This window comes from Hypanus sabinus, chromosome 11, assembly GCF_030144855.1.
Source record: "Hypanus sabinus isolate sHypSab1 chromosome 11, sHypSab1.hap1, whole genome shotgun sequence".
NCBI classification, from domain to species: domain Eukaryota; kingdom Metazoa; phylum Chordata; class Chondrichthyes; order Myliobatiformes; family Dasyatidae; genus Hypanus; species Hypanus sabinus.
Window position 1 is genome coordinate 45,219,419 of NC_082716.1, and position 18,618 is coordinate 45,238,036.

At 38.7% G+C, this 18,618-nt stretch overlaps 1 protein-coding gene across 1 annotated transcript in view; it reads left to right on the plus strand.

Moving 5' to 3' along the window:
* Positions 1–18,618, plus strand: part of faf1 (Fas (TNFRSF6) associated factor 1) — a 339,764-nt gene that overhangs the window by 298,352 nt on the left and 22,794 nt on the right. The window contains exon 17 of the mRNA XM_059984260.1: positions 139–216. Within this exon, the coding sequence (XP_059840243.1) occupies positions 139–216 (78 nt within the window). The remainder of the gene's footprint in view (positions 1–138; positions 217–18,618) is intronic.

Consider the following 18,618-nt stretch of genomic DNA (forward strand, 5'->3'; position numbering starts at 1 on the left):
ATTTGCACATCCATTATATCAATGTCATTAAGCATCTCCTGTACGTTTTTAAACTATTAAATTAGGAATAAATTAGTGAACTAAAATGGTCTTCAACTTTTATTTAAGTTCATGTTCAACTCAATTTATGTTCTTTAGAGAGAAGCACAAGAAAGAGAAATAGCAGAGCAGGTGCGTCAAGAACAGATTCGAAAAGAACAAGAGGAAGAACGAGAGGTAAGAGTATATAAGAACTAAACCTCTTTTTGTACCTGCATTCTGATTATAAACATCTCAGTTTTGTTTCCAATCACTAACTTCAGTCTCTCAGTAGTACCACAGTCAAATCTCATCACATCACATCTTTCACCTTCAGTTTGTTCTTCACATTATAGCAACATAAAGGATAGTAAGTACTAGTGAATAGGGCATTGAACAAGAAGTTTCAGGTAATGCACTTGTTTTCCCATGATTGTCCTTCACTTTCACTGTGACTAGAAGATATTGGTAAAAGAAATAAATAATTATGAAAACTCAGAAGACATGATGATGATGATGATGACATCGACTCAGGCCTGAGAGGCCAGCATCGGGCCTTTTCGTGCCTTACAAGGCGCGGAATGTAAGACTATGTGGTGCGCCACTCCTCACAGACATTTTTCAGTATTTTTCTTTATTTTACGAGGTCGAGTTGCGAGCTCAACATTCAACCTGGCACAGATGGAAAGCGTACTCGGGAACGGCCCGACTGGATTCGAACCTGGGAACGGCTGTTCCATAGTTTAGCGCTTATGTCACTGTGCCACCCGCCGACAAAGACAGAATCAGGCTTAATATCACTGACATGTCATGAAATTTGTTGTTTTGGGACAGCAGTGTGGTGCAATAAATGAAAATACAATAAATTGCAATAAGAAATATATTTAAAAAATTAAATAAGTTGTGCAAGGAGAGGACAAAAATGGTGAGATGATGTTCATGGGTTGGATCATTGTTCATTCAGAAATCTAATGGAAGAGGCCAATTGTGTGGTGTCTTCAGGCTCCTGTACCTCATCGCCGATGGTAGTAATAAGAAGAGAGCACATCCTGGGTGAGAGGAGTCCTTTTTAAGTTATCACCTTTGTAAGATGTTCTCTGTGCTGGACAGGTTAGTGCTCTTGGTGGAGCGGGCTGTGTCTGCAGCTTTTTCTGATCCTGTCCAGTAGCCCCTTCATACTAGATGGTGATGCAACCAGTCAGAAAGCTCTCCACGGTACATCGATTTAAATTTACTGGAGTCTTTGGAGACATACCAAATCTTCTCAAGCTCCTGATAAGGTGTTCCCATTAACTTGCTTTTTTCATCAGACAGAATGATTCTGGATCTAGCTCATTTCCTAGACTTGCCATCAATGCTCTGCCCACATTTATTTTTCAAAATGTGGAGGGTTCATCAAGCAAAGTCCTCACATTGGTATCCAGCAGAGTAGAAAAGGTACCAAGCAACAAGTAGGCCTTAATCTTTGTTAGCTTGCAAAATATTTTAATTATAAAGAAAACATTGCTATGTCACAGGGCTCAATGATCAGCCTTGCTATGTATCAGAGAGTTGGATAATTCTCAGGCATAGAAGGCCAAGAGTTCCTGAGGCTTAACTTTCTAAACCTTTAGAGATACCAGCTTTTAGTCAGCATAGTTTGGCCCATCCTCACAACTATCCTTATCCTCCTAGTAGAGTATTTCAGTGTAGGTGCAGCTCACATAGAACTTTACAGCAGAGGAACAGGCCTTTCGGCCCACGATGTTGTGCTGTACCAATTAAATTAGTAATCAAATGCCAACTAAGCTCATCTCTTCTTTCTATGCAATGCCCATATCTTTCCATTTCCCTCACATTCATGTGCCTATCTAAATATCTCTTAGAACTCCCTAATGTATCTGCCTCTATCACCACCCCAGGCAGCACATTCGAGGCACCCACTACTCTGTGTATAAAAACCTCTGGTATTAGACATTTCAACCCTGGGGAAAAGATGCTCTCTGTCTACTCTATCTATGCCTCTCATAATCTTAAGACCTCCGTCAGATCTTCCCTCAGTCTCCACTGCTCCAGAGAAAACAACCCAAGTTTGTCCAAACTCTTGTTTTGGTCATGTCTTCTAATCCAGACTGCATCCTGGTAAACCTCTTTACACCCTCTCCAAAGCTTCAACATCCAGAAATGTTTACATACTCCAGATGCAGCTTAACTAGAGTTTTATAAAACTGCAACATAACTTCCTGATTTTTGAACTCATTGCCGCAACTAATAAAGGCAAGCATACCATAAGCCTTCTTAACCACCCTAACAATCTGTGTGGCCACTTTCAAGGAGTTATGAACTTGGACCCCAAGATCCCTTTGTTCCTTAACACTGTTATGGTCTTGCCCTTAACAATGTACTGTCTCTTTAAATTTGACCTACCAAGGTGAAACACTTTTTACATTTGTTTCGGTTAAATTCCATCTGCATCTTTGCCAGTCTTCTACACTATCTACAACATCATCAATCTTCGTATCATCTGCAAACTTACTTAACCTCCTGTCTACAGTTTCATCAAGGTCATTGTTATACAGCAGAGGACCTAATGCAAATTCCTGTGGAGCATCACTAATCACAGACCTCCAGCTATAACAAGTCCCTTCGACCATTACCTTGTGTCTTCTATAGGCAAGCCAGTTCAGAATCCCAATGACTAATTTGCCATGGACCTCATGCATCTTAATCTTCTGGATGAACCTCCCATGGGGGACCTTGTCAAATTCCTTACTAAAATCCATGTACACAACATCTACAGTTTTAACTTTATCAATTACCCTTGTCACCTCATCAAAGAACTCAATCAAATTAATCAGCCAATCTGTGATCAAGCTAATTCTGAATCCAAAAGGCCAAGTCACTGTGGATCCCATGAAATTCTTTCAGTAAGGTGGTACAAATTAAAGGGATAATTTTGCTGTGAGTGCAGTAGACTCCCAAACAGTCTGATGGAGCCCATATGCCAAATACACTCACCTACTAGCAATTCATATGAAGCTACAGTTCCTAATGGATGCTTTACATTGCTTCCTGCAGCAAGATTTACAGTTAACCACTATCACTCATGTTGCATCAGAATCAGTCAGTCTGTGATGTTAAGTGCTGGAAACACTCAGTAAATCAGATAATATTTGTGGAGAGAAAACTATTGTTACTGTTTCAGACCAATGATATTTCATCAGAAGTCTATTTCTCTTTTCACAATTACCTGACTTACTCTGTATTTCGTATCATATTTCACATTCCCAGAATCTGTACTGTTTTGCTTTTTTATTATTTAATTGGCAAGACCTACTATAAATAAGTGACTGATGCCTTGCTTATGAAAGGTTCAACTTACTCTGCAGACAACTGAAAGCAACAGATTAGACTTGGAACTTCATAAAATTTCTGATTTCTCCCAAATTTGTTCTCCTTGACTGTACCTATATGTCTCTTTAAGACATTATTACTTCAAGAATGATATGTGTATACGCACTGTCCAGTTGATACATTGTCAGAGTTCATTGAGCAAGTTTGCGCTAACTTTCTGAGCATATGCCATAAAACTTACCTTATGCCAAGCCATCCATCATACCCTGCATAACATGTAGTGATCTAGCAGCTTGAGAAGAAACTTTATTCCCTGAAGGCTTAACTCATTATTCTCCTATTTACAGTCCTAACCATATCAATTTTTGTTGCATTTCTCAGAAAGCTGCCTATGTATTTGGCATACAATCTCCATCAGACTATTTGGAAACCTGCTGTATACACACAGCAAAATTGTCCCTTTAATTTCTTCCATCTTACTCAAAGAACATTCTGTCGCGTGGGATCCACAGTGACTTGGCCATTTGGATTCAGAATTAGCCTGCCAACAGAAGATAATAGTGTTTGATGGGATGTATTCTTGTTGGAGGTCTGTGTCTCGTGGTGTTCAGCAGGGATCTGTACTTGTTCCTCTGCTGTTGGTATATATAAATGACTTAGATGAAAATATGGAAGGGTGGGTTAGTAAATTTACAGACATTACAAAGATTGATGGTTTGTGGATAATGTAGATGATTGCCAAAGAATACAGTGGTGCTAGAAAGTTTGTGAACCCTTTAGAAGTTACTCTATTTCTGCATAAATATGACCCAAAATGTGATCAGATCTTCACATAAGTCCTAAAACTAGATAAAGAGAACCCAATTAAATAAATAACACATAAACATTATAAGTGTTCATTTATTTATTGAGAAAAATGATACATTATTACATGTATTTCTTGGAAAAAGTATGTAAACTCTTAAGATTATCAGTTCATTTAAAGGGGAAATTACAGTCAGATGTTTCAATCAATGGGATGACATTCAGGTTGAGCGTAGGAGGCCCTGCCCTATTTAAAGAACATAAGCCTACTTTAAATCTTCACTATCAAAGTCTGATCTTCATCACACATTTTTGGAAGTGTGCCATGCTGTGATCAGTGAGGACTTCAGAAAAGAGGTTGTTGATGCTTATCAAGACTGGAAAAGGATACAAAACCATTTCTGAAGAGTTTGGGCTCCACCAATCCAGAACCAAGTAGATGGTGTACAAATGGAGGAAATTCAACACCGTTGTTACTGTCCGCAGGAGAGGTCGACCAACAAAACTCACTTGAAGGGGGCAAGACTCTTCTTCAGGATTGGATCTTTTTTTCTCCAGTCCAGATGAAGGATCTAGGCTCCAAATGTTGACTGTACTCTTTTCTATAGGTGTTACTTGGCCTGTTTAGTTCCTCCAGAATTTTGTGTGTGTCCACTGTATATCCATTTGGTTTGGTTACCATTGAAATCCAGTAATAGGAAGTATACGGTTGTTTTTCTGACTGGAAGTTTGTAACCAGTGACATGGAAGTTGGTGAAGTCATAGATTGGAAAGGAACTTGCCTAAGGATACAGATTGGAAAGTTAATGGGAATAATGGAAGATGGAATTTAATTTAAATAAGTGTGAGGTAATGCATTTTAGGACATCAAGTGTAACACAGTATATGGGAGTAATATACAGTTACTGGCAGGGACCTTAAGAGCATTGATGTACAGAGAGAACTTGGGTGCTAGTTCAGTTTTTTGAAAGTGGAAAGACAGGTGAATAGGTTAACGACAAAGACATTAGGAATATTTACCTTCCTAAGCAAAGGCACTGAATCGGAGCTTCAGGTTGCTGCTTTAAAAAGTGTTGATTGGGGCACAGTTGGAGTATTGTATACAGGACTTTTTGCATCTAGAGGAAGGATGTAGGTGCATTAAAAAGAGTGCAGAGGAGTTTTACCTGGATGATTCCTAGAATGGTGAGCTTTGGTTAAAAGAGGAGGTCAGTTTGTTCTCACTCAAATGTGGGAGACTGAGATTTTGGTTACAGTTCTAATGTAAACTTTCCGAAGAAATTGTGTATGCCGTCAATGATAATGACGCATATTAAGAATGAGCAAACTCTGGTGGCTATTTATTTAATATTTAATCCTAAATGTGATTTTTTTTTACATTATTAACATTGCTTGATTTTCTGTTGTGCTCAGTATTTCTGTTTGTGGCTGCCAAAAAAAAACAAGGATTTTCTATACAGAACAGTCAGTGTGGAGGCCCAATGCAATAGATACGGATTTCAGAAAACTTAGTAGATAATTATAAATCTAACATTCCCATTGATAGCTGAGGTATATTATTCAGATTGCATCTTTCAGATCCTCAAGGAGGAAATCTTGCATTCAGACCCTAGTTTCTGCATTCTAGCCAATCTTCACACAATAAAAACATAATTTATCTCAGACTTACATGACATGAGAAACAGATCAGGAAGCTGTTGCTGTGTCTCACTTATAGCACCCAACAACTGTACTATAATGTGACTTGAGAAACAATGTTGATCCCAACTGCAATAGGCACCAATGGGCAAATTAGCACAATTTAGGTAGAGATCTGCATATTATTTCTTAAGTACAAAGTTCAAATGTCAAGTAGATTTTAATTTTTTAAAGTGCTCGTTTTCAGTTATTTTTAACGTCCATAAAACATCAAAAATGGCTTCATTTTGCAGCTGTTACATAGCTACTTGAATATGATTACTTCCTCAGCATTGTTTAATACTGAACAACAAATATTGAAATTACATCAGTTCGTATATGGTGTTAGGTTCTGTGTTAATGCTTGATTACAGAATAATAGCTTGCATTGTCTTTTGTTAGATGGATCATTTAAAACAACTTTTTCTGATAATGAACCAATGATGTTTTTTCAATCGGTATATTTATGTGCAATCAAGCTTAGAAGTACCATCATAGGTAATGTAGTTTTGAAACTTGAACCCTCAGTTCTGGAAATCCACACACTTGCTGTAATGATGCATTACAGCCAGGTGAATATATTTATTAAAAAGCTAGTGCAATAAGAGATGTTTGCCTTGAGAAGTGCACTTTAACAGGCTTTAGCTGTGTATTATCAATGAGTCTGCTTTTTTTTGGTGATTGGATCTTACCAAAAGTTTGTTGCTTCTCACACAATAGTGTCCATTTATTGCAGCTTTTGTCAGATACAGCTGTAGAGTAGATGTTCTATGCAGTAATAAAGCATTTTTCTTTTATTTGTTTTCCTATTGGCCAAATGGATGTTTGCTCAGCTTGATATTTGTTCTACCTTAATATTATTAACATTATCAATCTAATTGTTCTGAAGAACAAAGTTGTACCCTTGACAAGGCCTTCTTTGTTAACTTATGAGATACTGAGAAGCCTTTGGGAATAGTAAAGTGGGGAGCTGACAATATATAACAGGAAAGAGGTTTGATGACCTGATTATTTTTGTTCTTCTAAAAGCTCTGCGCTCCATGTTCAGTATCACCGATTGTGTTGGGCACTCATGGGAGGATTATATATATCTATGCCTAAAAATTGATGCAGTAAATCTTTTTTAAAAAATGTGTCTGTGCTGTGTTGTGACTAGAAATAACAGCTGTGTGAAGACTGTAGGTAATATAGCACGTGGGATGTAATAAGACATAGGGAGCAGAATTAGGTAATTCAGCCCACAGAGTCTGCTCCACCATTCCATCATGGCTGACTTATTATCCCTTTCAACCTCATTCTCCTGCCTTCACTCCATCCCTTTGATCTCCTAACTAATTAAGAACCTATTAACTTTCACATTAAATATATTCTTGAGCTCCAAAGTCATCTATGGTAGTGAATTCCATAGATTCACCACCCTCTGGCTAAAGAAGTTCTTCCTTCTCCCTGTTCTAAATTTCCTCTTCTGAGTCTGTGCCCTCTGGTCCTGCACTTGCCCGCTAGAGGGAACATCCTGTCCACATTCACTCTATTTAGGCCTTTCAATATTTGATAGGTTTCAGTGAAACCCCCCACCTCCTTCTAAACTCCAGCAAGTATAGATCCAAAACCATCAAACACTCCTCATGCATTAGTCCTTTCATTCCTCCTCTGGAGCCTCTCCAACGCAAGCACATCTTTTCTTAGATAAGGGGCCCAAAACTGCTCACAATATTCTAAGTGCAGTCTTACCAATGCCATGTATAGCCTCAGCATTACATCCTTGCTTTTATATTCTAGTCCTCTCAAAATTAATACTAGCATTGCATTTGCCTTCCTTACCACCAACTCAACTAGCAAGTTAATCTTTAGGGAATCCTGTACAAGGACTCCCCAGTCCCATTGCACCTCGGATTTTTGAATTTTCTCCCCATTTAGAAAATATTTATTCCTTCTACCAAAGTGCGTGACTTTACAGTTCCCTACACGATATTCCATCTACAACTAATTTGCCCATTCTTCTAATCTGTCTTAAGCCCTTCTGCTGATCCCCTGCTTCCTCAACACTATGTACCTGCTCCACCATCTATCTTCAGATCATCTGCAAATTACAAAGGGATTAGAGGGGAAACTGGGGGTGAGGAGAGGAGAGCAGGGAAAATGGAAGGATTAGACATTGCGGTAGAGAAGATAGGAAAAATTATACTTTCCTAGTTCTTGTGTGTGCTCAATATATTTGTTGTGGATCCAAGTACTAGTTCAGGAATAGCTGCTTAGATTGCTAGTCTTAATATATTGTACATTTTTAACACTGCAGATCAAGCTAAGTTATTGGCCTTTGCAGTCAAAGGTGAAGGCGAAGCCTGTAGAAATCCTATTTTTATAAAGTGGTTGGGACACCTCAATGTGGGGGAAAAATGGAATAGTAAATCAAGTTGGTGCAGTTTTTCCAGGAAATATGCAACAGAGCAAGAAAGAGAAGACAGCCAGACGTCAGGGTTTATTGACCTGAAGCGAATGCAGATGCCAGAGGAAGCAGGGCATGCTGGAACAAAATGTCAGTAGTTGGCTAAAGTAATGCTAGGATGGAAAATGAGGGCCAGAGGTTAATGTCCTCATGCAACAGGTTAATTCCACTTATAAACAAGTGCTGCACATTCAACTCACTTCACTTGCTTAGTTCAGGATGTTGTTGGAAGCTAACTCTGGCAACAGTTGAATATTCAATACGGAATGATTGAAAACCAAAGGAAAGTAACTGTTTAAATACTGATTTTATATGTTGAGTATGAAATGGGTGTAAACTTAAAGCAGAAGAGAAGATAATCAGCTAAACAAAATGCTCATAAATTCACGATTATCTATTTTCTTTAATGTTTTAAAGAAAAGTTTATAAAATAAAAATATAGGACTATATAAATAAGTTATACACAAAATGAATGATAATGTAAGATCAGAAACAAATCAAGACACAAATATCTGTAATTTGCAGCTAAACAATGGAGAAATATTTATTTGAATATTTAATTGCAGAAGCAACTTCAGTATAATACAAGTTGTTATAATTTTGAAGTATTTGCCAAAAAAATTTCATTGGCTGTTAGAAACGATTGTTTCAATTTTGATAATTTAGTACATAAAGTGTCTATAAAGAGTATTCCCCCCACCCCCCAGAAGTATTCATGTTTTATTGTTTTACAACATTGAAACAGTGGATTTAATGTGTTTTTACATAGATCAACCAGAAAAGACTCTTTCATGTCAAAGTGAAAACAGACTTCTACAGAGTGATCTAAGTTAATTAGAAATGTAGAAAACCTACAGCACAATACAGGCCCTTCAGCCCACAAGCTGTGCTGAACATGTCCTTACCTGAGAAGTTACCTAGGGTTACCCATAGACTTCTATTTTTCTGAGTTCCATATACCTGTCCAAGAGTCTCTTAAAAGACCCTATGGTATCTGCCTCCATCGCCAGCAGCCTATTCCATGCACTCACCACTCTCTATGTAAAAAAACTTACCCCTGACATCTCCTTTGTACATACTCCCCAGCACCTTAAAACTGTGCCCTCTTGTGCTAGCCACTTCAGCCCTGGGAAAAAGCCTCTGACTGTGTACACAAACAATGCCTCTCATCATCTTATACACCTCTATCAGGTCACCTTTCATCCTCCCGTCGCTCCAAGGAAAAAGGGCCAAGTTCACTCAACCTATTCTCATAAGGCATGCTCCCCAATCCAGGCTACATCTTTGTAAATCTCCTCTATACTGTCTTTATGGTTTCCACATCCTTCCTATAGTGAGGCGACCAGAACTGAGCACAGTACTCCCAGATGGGTTTTAACCAGGGTCCTGTATAGCTACAGCATTATCTCTTGGCTCCTAAACTATCCCACAATTGATGAAGGCCAATGCACCATATGCTTTCTTAACCACAGAGTCAACCTGCGCAGCACTCTGACCCCAAGATCCCTCTGATCCTCCACACTGCCAAGAGTCTTACCATTAATACTATATTCTGTTATCATATTTGACATACCAAAATGAATCACCTCACACTTATCTGGGTTGAACTCCTCAGCCCAGTTTTGCATCCTATCAATGTCCTGCTGTAATCTCTGACAGCCCTCCACACTATCCACAACACCTATCCTCATCAGCAAATTTATTAACCCATCCCTCCACTTCCTCATCCAGATCATTTATAAAAATCACGAAGAGTAGGGGTCCCAGGACAGATCCCTGAGGCACACCACTGGTCACCGACTTCCATGCAGAATATGACCCATCTACAACCACTCTTTGCCTTCTGTGGGCAAGCCTGTTCTGGATCCACAAAGCAATTTCCCCTTGGATCCCATGCCTCCTTACTTTCTCAATAAGCCTTGCATGGTGTACCTTATCAAGTGCCTTGCTGAAATCCATATACATTACACTACACTACACTAATTAAAAATATAAAATGCAAAATAATTCATTGCATCAGTATTCACCTGCCCCCCCCCTTCTTTTATATGACACACTAAATCATCATTACTGCAGCCAATTGGTTTTAGAAGTCACATAATTAGCTAAATGGAGATCACCTGTGTGCATTCAAGGTGTTTCAATTAACTGTAGTAAAAATACACCTATATCTGGAAGATCCAAATGCTGGTGAGTCAGTATCCTGGCAAAAACTACACCATGAGACAAAAGAACATTAAGCAACTCTGTGAAAAGATTATTTAAAATAATCACAAGTCAGGAGATGGATACAAGAAAATTTCCACATCACTGAATATCCTCTGAAGTACAGTTAAGTCAAAAATCAAGAAATGGAAAGAATATGGCACAGCTAGAAACCCGCCTAGAGCAGGCCGTCCTCCTATCCCCTTCAATGATATGTACTCCGTTTTGAGTACTGTTACGGGGGAACAACCTATCTGGGGGAATCAACAATGGATATGCCTATGGCATTGAGAATGGCTCTGTGTTCTGAAGAGTACGGAACTGAAGAGGATGGCAGCAGTAATAAGGGACTCTCTAGTCAGGGGGACAGATAGGCGATTCTGTGGATGCAAAAAGGAAACATGGGTAGTAGTTTACTTCCCAGGTGCCAGGGCCCATATGTTTCTGGACACATCCACAATGTCCTGAAAAGGGAGGGTGAGCAGCCAGAAGTCATGGTACATATTGGTACCAATGATGTAGGAAGAAAAAGGGAGGAGGTCTTGGAAAATAGAATATAGGGAGTTAGGAAAGAAGCTGAGAAGCAGGACCTCAAGGTTAGTAATCTTGGGATTGCTGCCTGTGTCATGCAGCAGTGAGGGCTGGAATAGAATTAAGTGGCAGATAAATGTGTGGCTCAAGAATTGGAGCAGGGGTTAGGGATTCAGATTTCTGGATAATTGGGAACTCTTCTGGGGTAGGTGTGACCTTTACAAAAGGGACAGGGTGTACTTGAACCGAATGGGGCCAATATTCTTGTGTACAGATTTACTAGAGCTGTTGGGAGTGGCTTAAACTAATATGGCAGGGGTATGGGAACCAGGATGATAGAGCTGAGGATGAGCCATCAGGTTTACAGGTAGATGATGGGTGTAACATGAATGTAAGGAAAGTCAAGCCAATGATTGGGTACAAATGCAGATAAAGCAAAGAGTTAAATTGTACCACAGAGACAAAGTTCAAAAGGGTGTAGGACTGAAGGAGCTGTATTTAAATGTGCAAAGCATTCAGACTAAGGTGGATGAACCTGTGACGCAATTAGAGACTGGTCAGTATGGCTTTGTGGGCACCACTGAGTCGTGGCTGAAAGAAGCCATAGTTGGAGCTTAACATCAAAGGATGTACTTTGTATTGAAAAGAGGCAGGAAGGCAAAGGCAGTGGTGTGGCTCTGTAGGTAATAGACAGAGTGATATCTCTAGAAAGAAGAACCATAGGGTCAGAGAATGTTGAATCTTTGTGGGTAGAGTTAAGAAATTGCAAGGGTCAAAAACCCATTGTGGGAATCATATACAGGCCTCCAAGTAATAGCCAGGATGTATGGCTGAGACTGCAAAGGGAGCTGGAAAAGGTATGTAATAGGGGTAATGACACGATTGTAATGGGGGACTTCAATATGCAAGGGTATGGGAGAAGTCAAATTGGTGTCAGCTCACAAGAGAAGGAATTTGTTGAATACCTACAAGATGGCTTTTTAGAGTAGCTTGTGCTTGAGCCTACTCGGGGAAAGGCCATCTTAGCTTGGGTGTTGTGCACTAACTCAGATCTTATTAGAGAGCTTAATGTAAATAAACCCTTAGGAGGCAGTGATCATTATATCATTGAATGCATACAGCAGTTTGGGAGGGAGAAGTATAAGTCACATGTATCAGTATCACAATGGAATAAAGGGAATTACAGAGGCATGAGAGAGGAGCTTGTCTAGGTGCATTGGAGGCAGATACTGATGGCAGAGCAGAGATAGCCGAAGTTTCAGTAATGATTCACAAGACGTAGGATAGTTATGACCCACGGAGGAAGCGGTTCTGAAATGGCAGGCATAGGCAACTGTAGCTGACAAAGGAAGTTAAGGACTGCATAAAAGTCAAGAAAAGGGCATATAAGGTAGCAAAAGTGAGTGGGAAGTGGGATGATTTGGAGGCTTTTAAAATCCAACAAAAGGCAACTAAGAAAGCTGTAAGTGAATAGATGAAATATAAGGACAGACTAAGCAATAATATAAAGCAGGATACCAAAAGTTTTTTCAGTTTATAAAGAGTAAAAGGGAGGTGAGAGTTGATATTGGACCACTGAAAAATGATGCTGATGTGGTTGTAATGGGGAACAAAGAAATGGCAGATGAATGTAATAGTCTTTTCTGTGGAGGACACTAGCCATGTACCAGAGAAACATGAGTGTCAAGGTGCAGTAGTCAGTGCCATTGCTATTATAAAGGCAGAAGTATAAGGCAAGCTCTTAGGTCTTAAGGTGGATAAGTCACCTGGGCCAGATGGACTGCATCCCAGAGTCGTGAGAGAGGTTGCTGAAGAGTTAACGGATGCATTGGTCATGATCTTTCATGAATCACTTGATTCTAGCATGGCCCAAGAGGACTGGAAGATTGCAAGTGTCACTCCGCTCTTCAAGAAGGAAGGAAGGCAAAAGAAAGGAAATTATAGACCAGTTAGCCTAACCTCAGTGGTTGGGAAAGTGTTGGAGTCTATTAATAAGGATGAGGTTTAGAGGTACTTGGAGGCTAATGATAAAGTAAGTCAGCATGGTTTCTGTGAAGGGAAATCTTGCCTGACAAACCTGTTAGAGATCTTTGAGGAAGTAACAAGCAGGGTGGACAAAGGAGACGCAGTGGATGTCATTTACTTGGATTTTCAGAAGGTGTTTGATAAGGTGCCATACATTGGGGTGCTTAACAGGATAAAATCCTCTGGCATTACAGAAAAGATACTAGTATGGTTAGCGGAATGGCTAATGGGCAGAAGGTAGTGAGTGGGAATAAAAGGAGCCTTTTCTAGTTGGCTGCCAGTGGTGTTCCTCAGAAGTCAGTATTGGAGCTGCTGCTTTTCACATTGTTTGTCAATGATTTAGATAATGGAATTGATGGCTTTGTGGCCAAGTTTGTGGATGATACGAAGATAGGTGGAGGGATGTGTAGTGCTGAGGAAGCAATGCAATTGCAGCAGGACTGCAAGAATGGGCAAAAATACGGTGTTGGGAAATGTATGATAATACATTTTGGTAGAAGAAACAATAATGTGGACTATTATTTAAATTGGGAGAAGGTTCAAACTTCAGAGGTGCAGAGGGATTTTGGAGTCCTTGTGCAAGACTCCCAAAAGATTAATTTACAGGTTGAATCTGTGGTAAAGAAGGCAAATGCAATGTTGACATTTTTTTTCAAGGGGAATAGAATATTGAAGCAAGGAGATAATGTTGAGCCTTTATAAGACACTAGTCAGGTTGCACTTGAAGTATTGTCAACAATTTTGGGGCCCATATCTCAGAAAAGATGTGTTGTCATTGGGGAGAGTCCAGAGGAGGTTAACAAGAATGATCCCAGGAATGAAAGGGTTAATATATAAGCAGCGTTTGGCAACTTTGAGCCTATACCCACTGGAATTTAGAAGAATGCAGGGGGATCTTATTGAAACGTACTGACTAGGACTAGATAGGGTGGATGTGGAGAAGATGTTTCCAATGGGGATATCCAGAACTAGAGGGCACAGCTTCAAACATTGAGGGGTGACCCTTTAGAACAGAGTTAAGGAGGATTTTATTTAGACTGAGAGTAGTACATCTGTGGAATGCTCTGCCACATACTGCGGTGGAGTCCAGGTCCGTGGGTATATTTAAGGCAGAAGTTGATCATTTCCTGATTGGACAGGGCATCAAAAGATTTGGTGAAAAGGAAGGTGTATGGGGTTGAGTGGGATCTGGGATCAGCCATGATGGAATGGCGGAGCAGACTTGATCAGCTGAATGGCCTAATCTGCATCTATGTCTTATGGTCCTCAAAAATTGAGTGACTGTGCAAGAAGGGGACCAGTTAGGGAGGCTACCAAGAGACCTATGACAACTCTGGAGGAGTTACAAGCTTCAGTGGCTGAGATGGGAGAGACTGCATATACAACAGCTGTTGCCCAGGTGCTTTACCAGTTGCAGCATTATGTAAGAGTGTCAAAGCGAAAGCCGCTATTGAAAAAATTCACATGAAATCTCGGCTAGAGCTTCCCAGAAAGTGTGTGGCAGACTCTGAAGTCAGCTGGAAGAAGGTTCTATGGTCTGATGAATCGAAAATTGAGCTTTTTGGCCATCAGACTAAATGCTATGTTTGGTGTAAGCCAAGCACTGCATGTCATCAAAAACACACACCATCCCTGCTGTGAAGCACGGTGGTGGCTGCATCATGCTGTGGGGATGCTTCACTGCAGCAGGCCCTGGAAGGCTTGTGAAGGTAGAAGGTAAAATGACTGCAGCAACATACAGGAAAATCTTGGAGGAAAACCAGATGCAGTCTTCGTGACTTGGGGGAAAATATGTTTTCCAGCAAAACAATGACCCCAAGCATAAAACCAAAGAATGGTTTAAAACAATGATGAAAGTCCTGGAGTGGCCAAATCAGAGTCCAAGCCTCAATCCAATTGAGAATTTGTGACTGGACTTGAAAAGGGCCATTCACTCACGATTCCCTTGCAATCTAACTGAGCTTGAGCAGTTTTCTAAAGAAGAATGGGGGGGGGGGGCGGAATTACAGTGTTCAGATATGGTTGTAATTGCTGCCAAAGGTGCATATTGCTAAGTACTGGCTTGAAGGGTGTGATTATGCAATCAATTATTTTGCGTCTAATAATTGTAATAAATGTAGACCAATTTGTAGACATTTGTTTTCACTTTATCATGAGTCTTTTCTATTGATTAGTATCAAAAAAGCCAAATTAAAGCCACTGTGATTCGATGTTGTAAAACTTGAAAATTTCCAAGGAGGGTGAATACTTTTTATAGGCACTGTAACCACATTGATTACACTGGACAACAAAGATATTGTTTCCTGAACACTTTTGGGTGTATCTTATGGATTTTGATTATGAAAATTACCATGACATTTCCCTATCATGCACCATATTTTTGAAATTGACTACATATTTTATTTCAATTCATAATTCAAATCGGAATAACTGACGCCAAGATTAAGGAAGACATTTTTGTTGGTTCACAAATCAATCAGATCATCAATGACAGGCAATTCAAAGAACATCTAGTGGAACCAGAGGAAATTGCATGGAACCCATTCAAGGATGTTGTTGAAACTTTTCTTGGCAAGTACAGAGCAAGAAACTGTGCAGCTGGTTAACAACATGCTTCAAGCATAAAAAACCATGGAGTGCAACATGTCACTAAATATTAATTTTCTGCAATTCCATTTAGACTTCTTCCCTGTAAATCTTGGCACTGTCAATAACAAACATGGTGAAAGATTTCACCAAGGCATGCAGACATGGAGAAACGGAATCACGGTAACTGAAATCTATCGATGCTGGCTGATCATTGCTGGACGCTTAAGCGGGAAGCCTCAGACAGCAAGAGAAAACGAAGATCATCAACAAACCACTTTTAGCTTAGCTGAACTATTGCAAAGCATTATACAGTTAAACGCAATATATTTAAAAAAATAATTTTCTTGTTTCTCTAAGCTCCTACATGATATAAGTAGTCTGAAATTATATTTGTGTTCAGTTTCAAGCTGTCTAGCATGAACAAAAAAATTTCTGAGGAAGCAACACTTCGGAAAAAATTTGTTGTCCAGTGTTACCTGGATTCGAAGATCAACTTAATAAATGGAAACGCCAACAGATTAAAACTGCTACAGATTTCAAAACTTTATATAAAAATGGTGAAAATAAATCAGAAAATTGTTACAATCCATTGTATTTTCCATTAATATAGTAAATCTTTTCTGTGTATTGTCCTATTGACTACCTGTATTACAAGTCCAGTAATTGAAATGGACAAAGGGAAGGTACTATTTTTGCTGAAGTTTGGTGGAAAGCTGATCTCTGCACTTAATTTCTATGAGAACTTACTCATAGAGGAGACCACCTCTGTCTGTCGATGGAGTGGCAGTAATTTTGTGCTGCTCTTAGTTTTCTCTCTCTTCCCCCCAGTTTAAATTTTGAATTTAAAATTTTTAATTGCTGATTCTTGAAGGGGAGTAATATGTCTATGTCTACGAGAAGTGGGAAGAATCTGCATGAGCCTAGTGACAAAGGTAATGGAGAAAGAAAGATGCCGAAGGAAAGATCTGATGAAATGCCATCATGGGCTGAAGATGTTCGGATACTGAATTTAATCAGAATAAGGCAATTAAAGATCAACTGGAAAAGAATAATAATGAAATGAAGTTATTTCTGGGAAAACTTAAAGATGTGGAAACTCAAGTTACTAAACATGAAGAGGAATTGAAGTTAACTAAGCAAAAAATTGTCTGAAACTACAACCTGTTTAGAAAAATATCAAAATAAGATTATAGACCTGGAAACTAGGTCTCGCTGAAACAATATACAAATTGGTAGATTGCAAGAAGGAGCTGAAAATGGAGATTTAACGGTTTACTTTGGTAAGCTCTTTCATTCTCTATTTCCGACTATTGAAAGAGCATATAGAGCGTTTACTTCGAAATTTAAGGATTCAAGCAGACCAGGATCTATTCTGGTTTGTTTTCATCACTTTAAAATTAAAGATCAAATAATGCGACAGGCAAGAAAACAGAGAGTTTTCGGATTCAACGAGTCTGAGCTCCATTTTTATGAAGATTATCCGAAAGAAGTAATGGAACAAAGATCAAGATTTGCTTTGGTAATGAAACAAGCATATGATAAGAAACTATTTCCCTCTTTGAGTTACCCGACAAGAATGAAATTTTTTCCTCCTAATTCTTCTCCACGCATTTTCTTTGACCCAAAAGCCGCACTGGATTTTGTTCAGGCTATAACTGTCACCGTCAGTGACGCTACTACCGAATGAACTATCTGAAAAGCTGTTTGATTATCTGTATATTATTCACATTTCAAAAACAAGATATATGAAGGTTATTTGGATATTTCATTGAGAGATTAATAAAAGAAGATAAGAAAACCTACTCATTATTGCACCCTATTGGATTTTTTTTGGAAACATTTATGGTTCAAGTTTGACTGTTTAAATGGCTAATTAGATATTTGACTGAGAAAAGAGGATAAAAGGACTTGTTCCTTTTATCTAATATTTGGTTTGATATTTCTTTTTTTTTGTTTCTTAATTTACTAATTGGTAGGTTTTTTTTCTACTAATAGGGTTTCTTTTTAGATATATATATATCTGGGAGGGTTCAGTTATTTATGATATTACTAATTAATATTTTTGTAAATTTAGTTTGGTTAAATATACTATTAACCTCGTGTTTATCTGTTTTACTATAGCATCCTATAACTGAATTTAAAGTTTTCTTAGAGATTTTAAGCTAAATTTAAGATGGCGCTGGTTTTTCTCTCTAAGAGATTATATTATTTTGGTTCTTTTTTTGTTTAATACCTAACAGAATGTAAACACTCTCCTTTGAGACATTACTGTCTTTCTTGCAAGGTCATTTTATTTTTTTGTGTGTTGGCTGGGGGGAGGGAGAGAGGAGACCGACTGAGCGGCCCATGGCTTTGTATTCTATCTAAGTTTGCTTGCCTTTTTTCTGGGCTTTTGGGAGGGTGGGTGGGTCTAGAGTTAGGAGTTTTTTCCCATTGGATGGTTCCAGAGCATGCGTGTTTTTTTTATATGGTTGTATTCTTCATCACTGCTATTTTTGATCATCCGGTATTGGTATGTGTTCTGCGCATGTGTGAAGTAAATTAGAATAAAATTATAGTATGGCAGTTAAGTGGAATAATGTAATAAGTTGGAAGGTACGTGGTTGGAAACATCCTATTAAATGAAAAAAGACTTTTAAAATTATTAATCAATTCCAACGATATAATTTTTGCTCAGGAGACGCATATCAGGGCGAGAGATCAAAATAGATTTTTTGGATGGTGGAATGGATTACAGCTCCATGCTACTTCTCAGAGTAAAACTAAAGGCGTATCTATCTTTATTAAATCTAATATATTTACTCAAGAGGATATTGGGTCAGATTCTAATGGTAGATTTTTAATTGTTAAAGGAGTGATTTGTAATAGAAAGGTTGTTTTGGTCAATTTGTATGGTCCTAATTTAGATGATCCTTCTTTTTTAAAAAGTATTTGCTTTATTGCCAGATTTAAATGAAGATATGTTGATAATGGGTGGAGATTTTAACTTG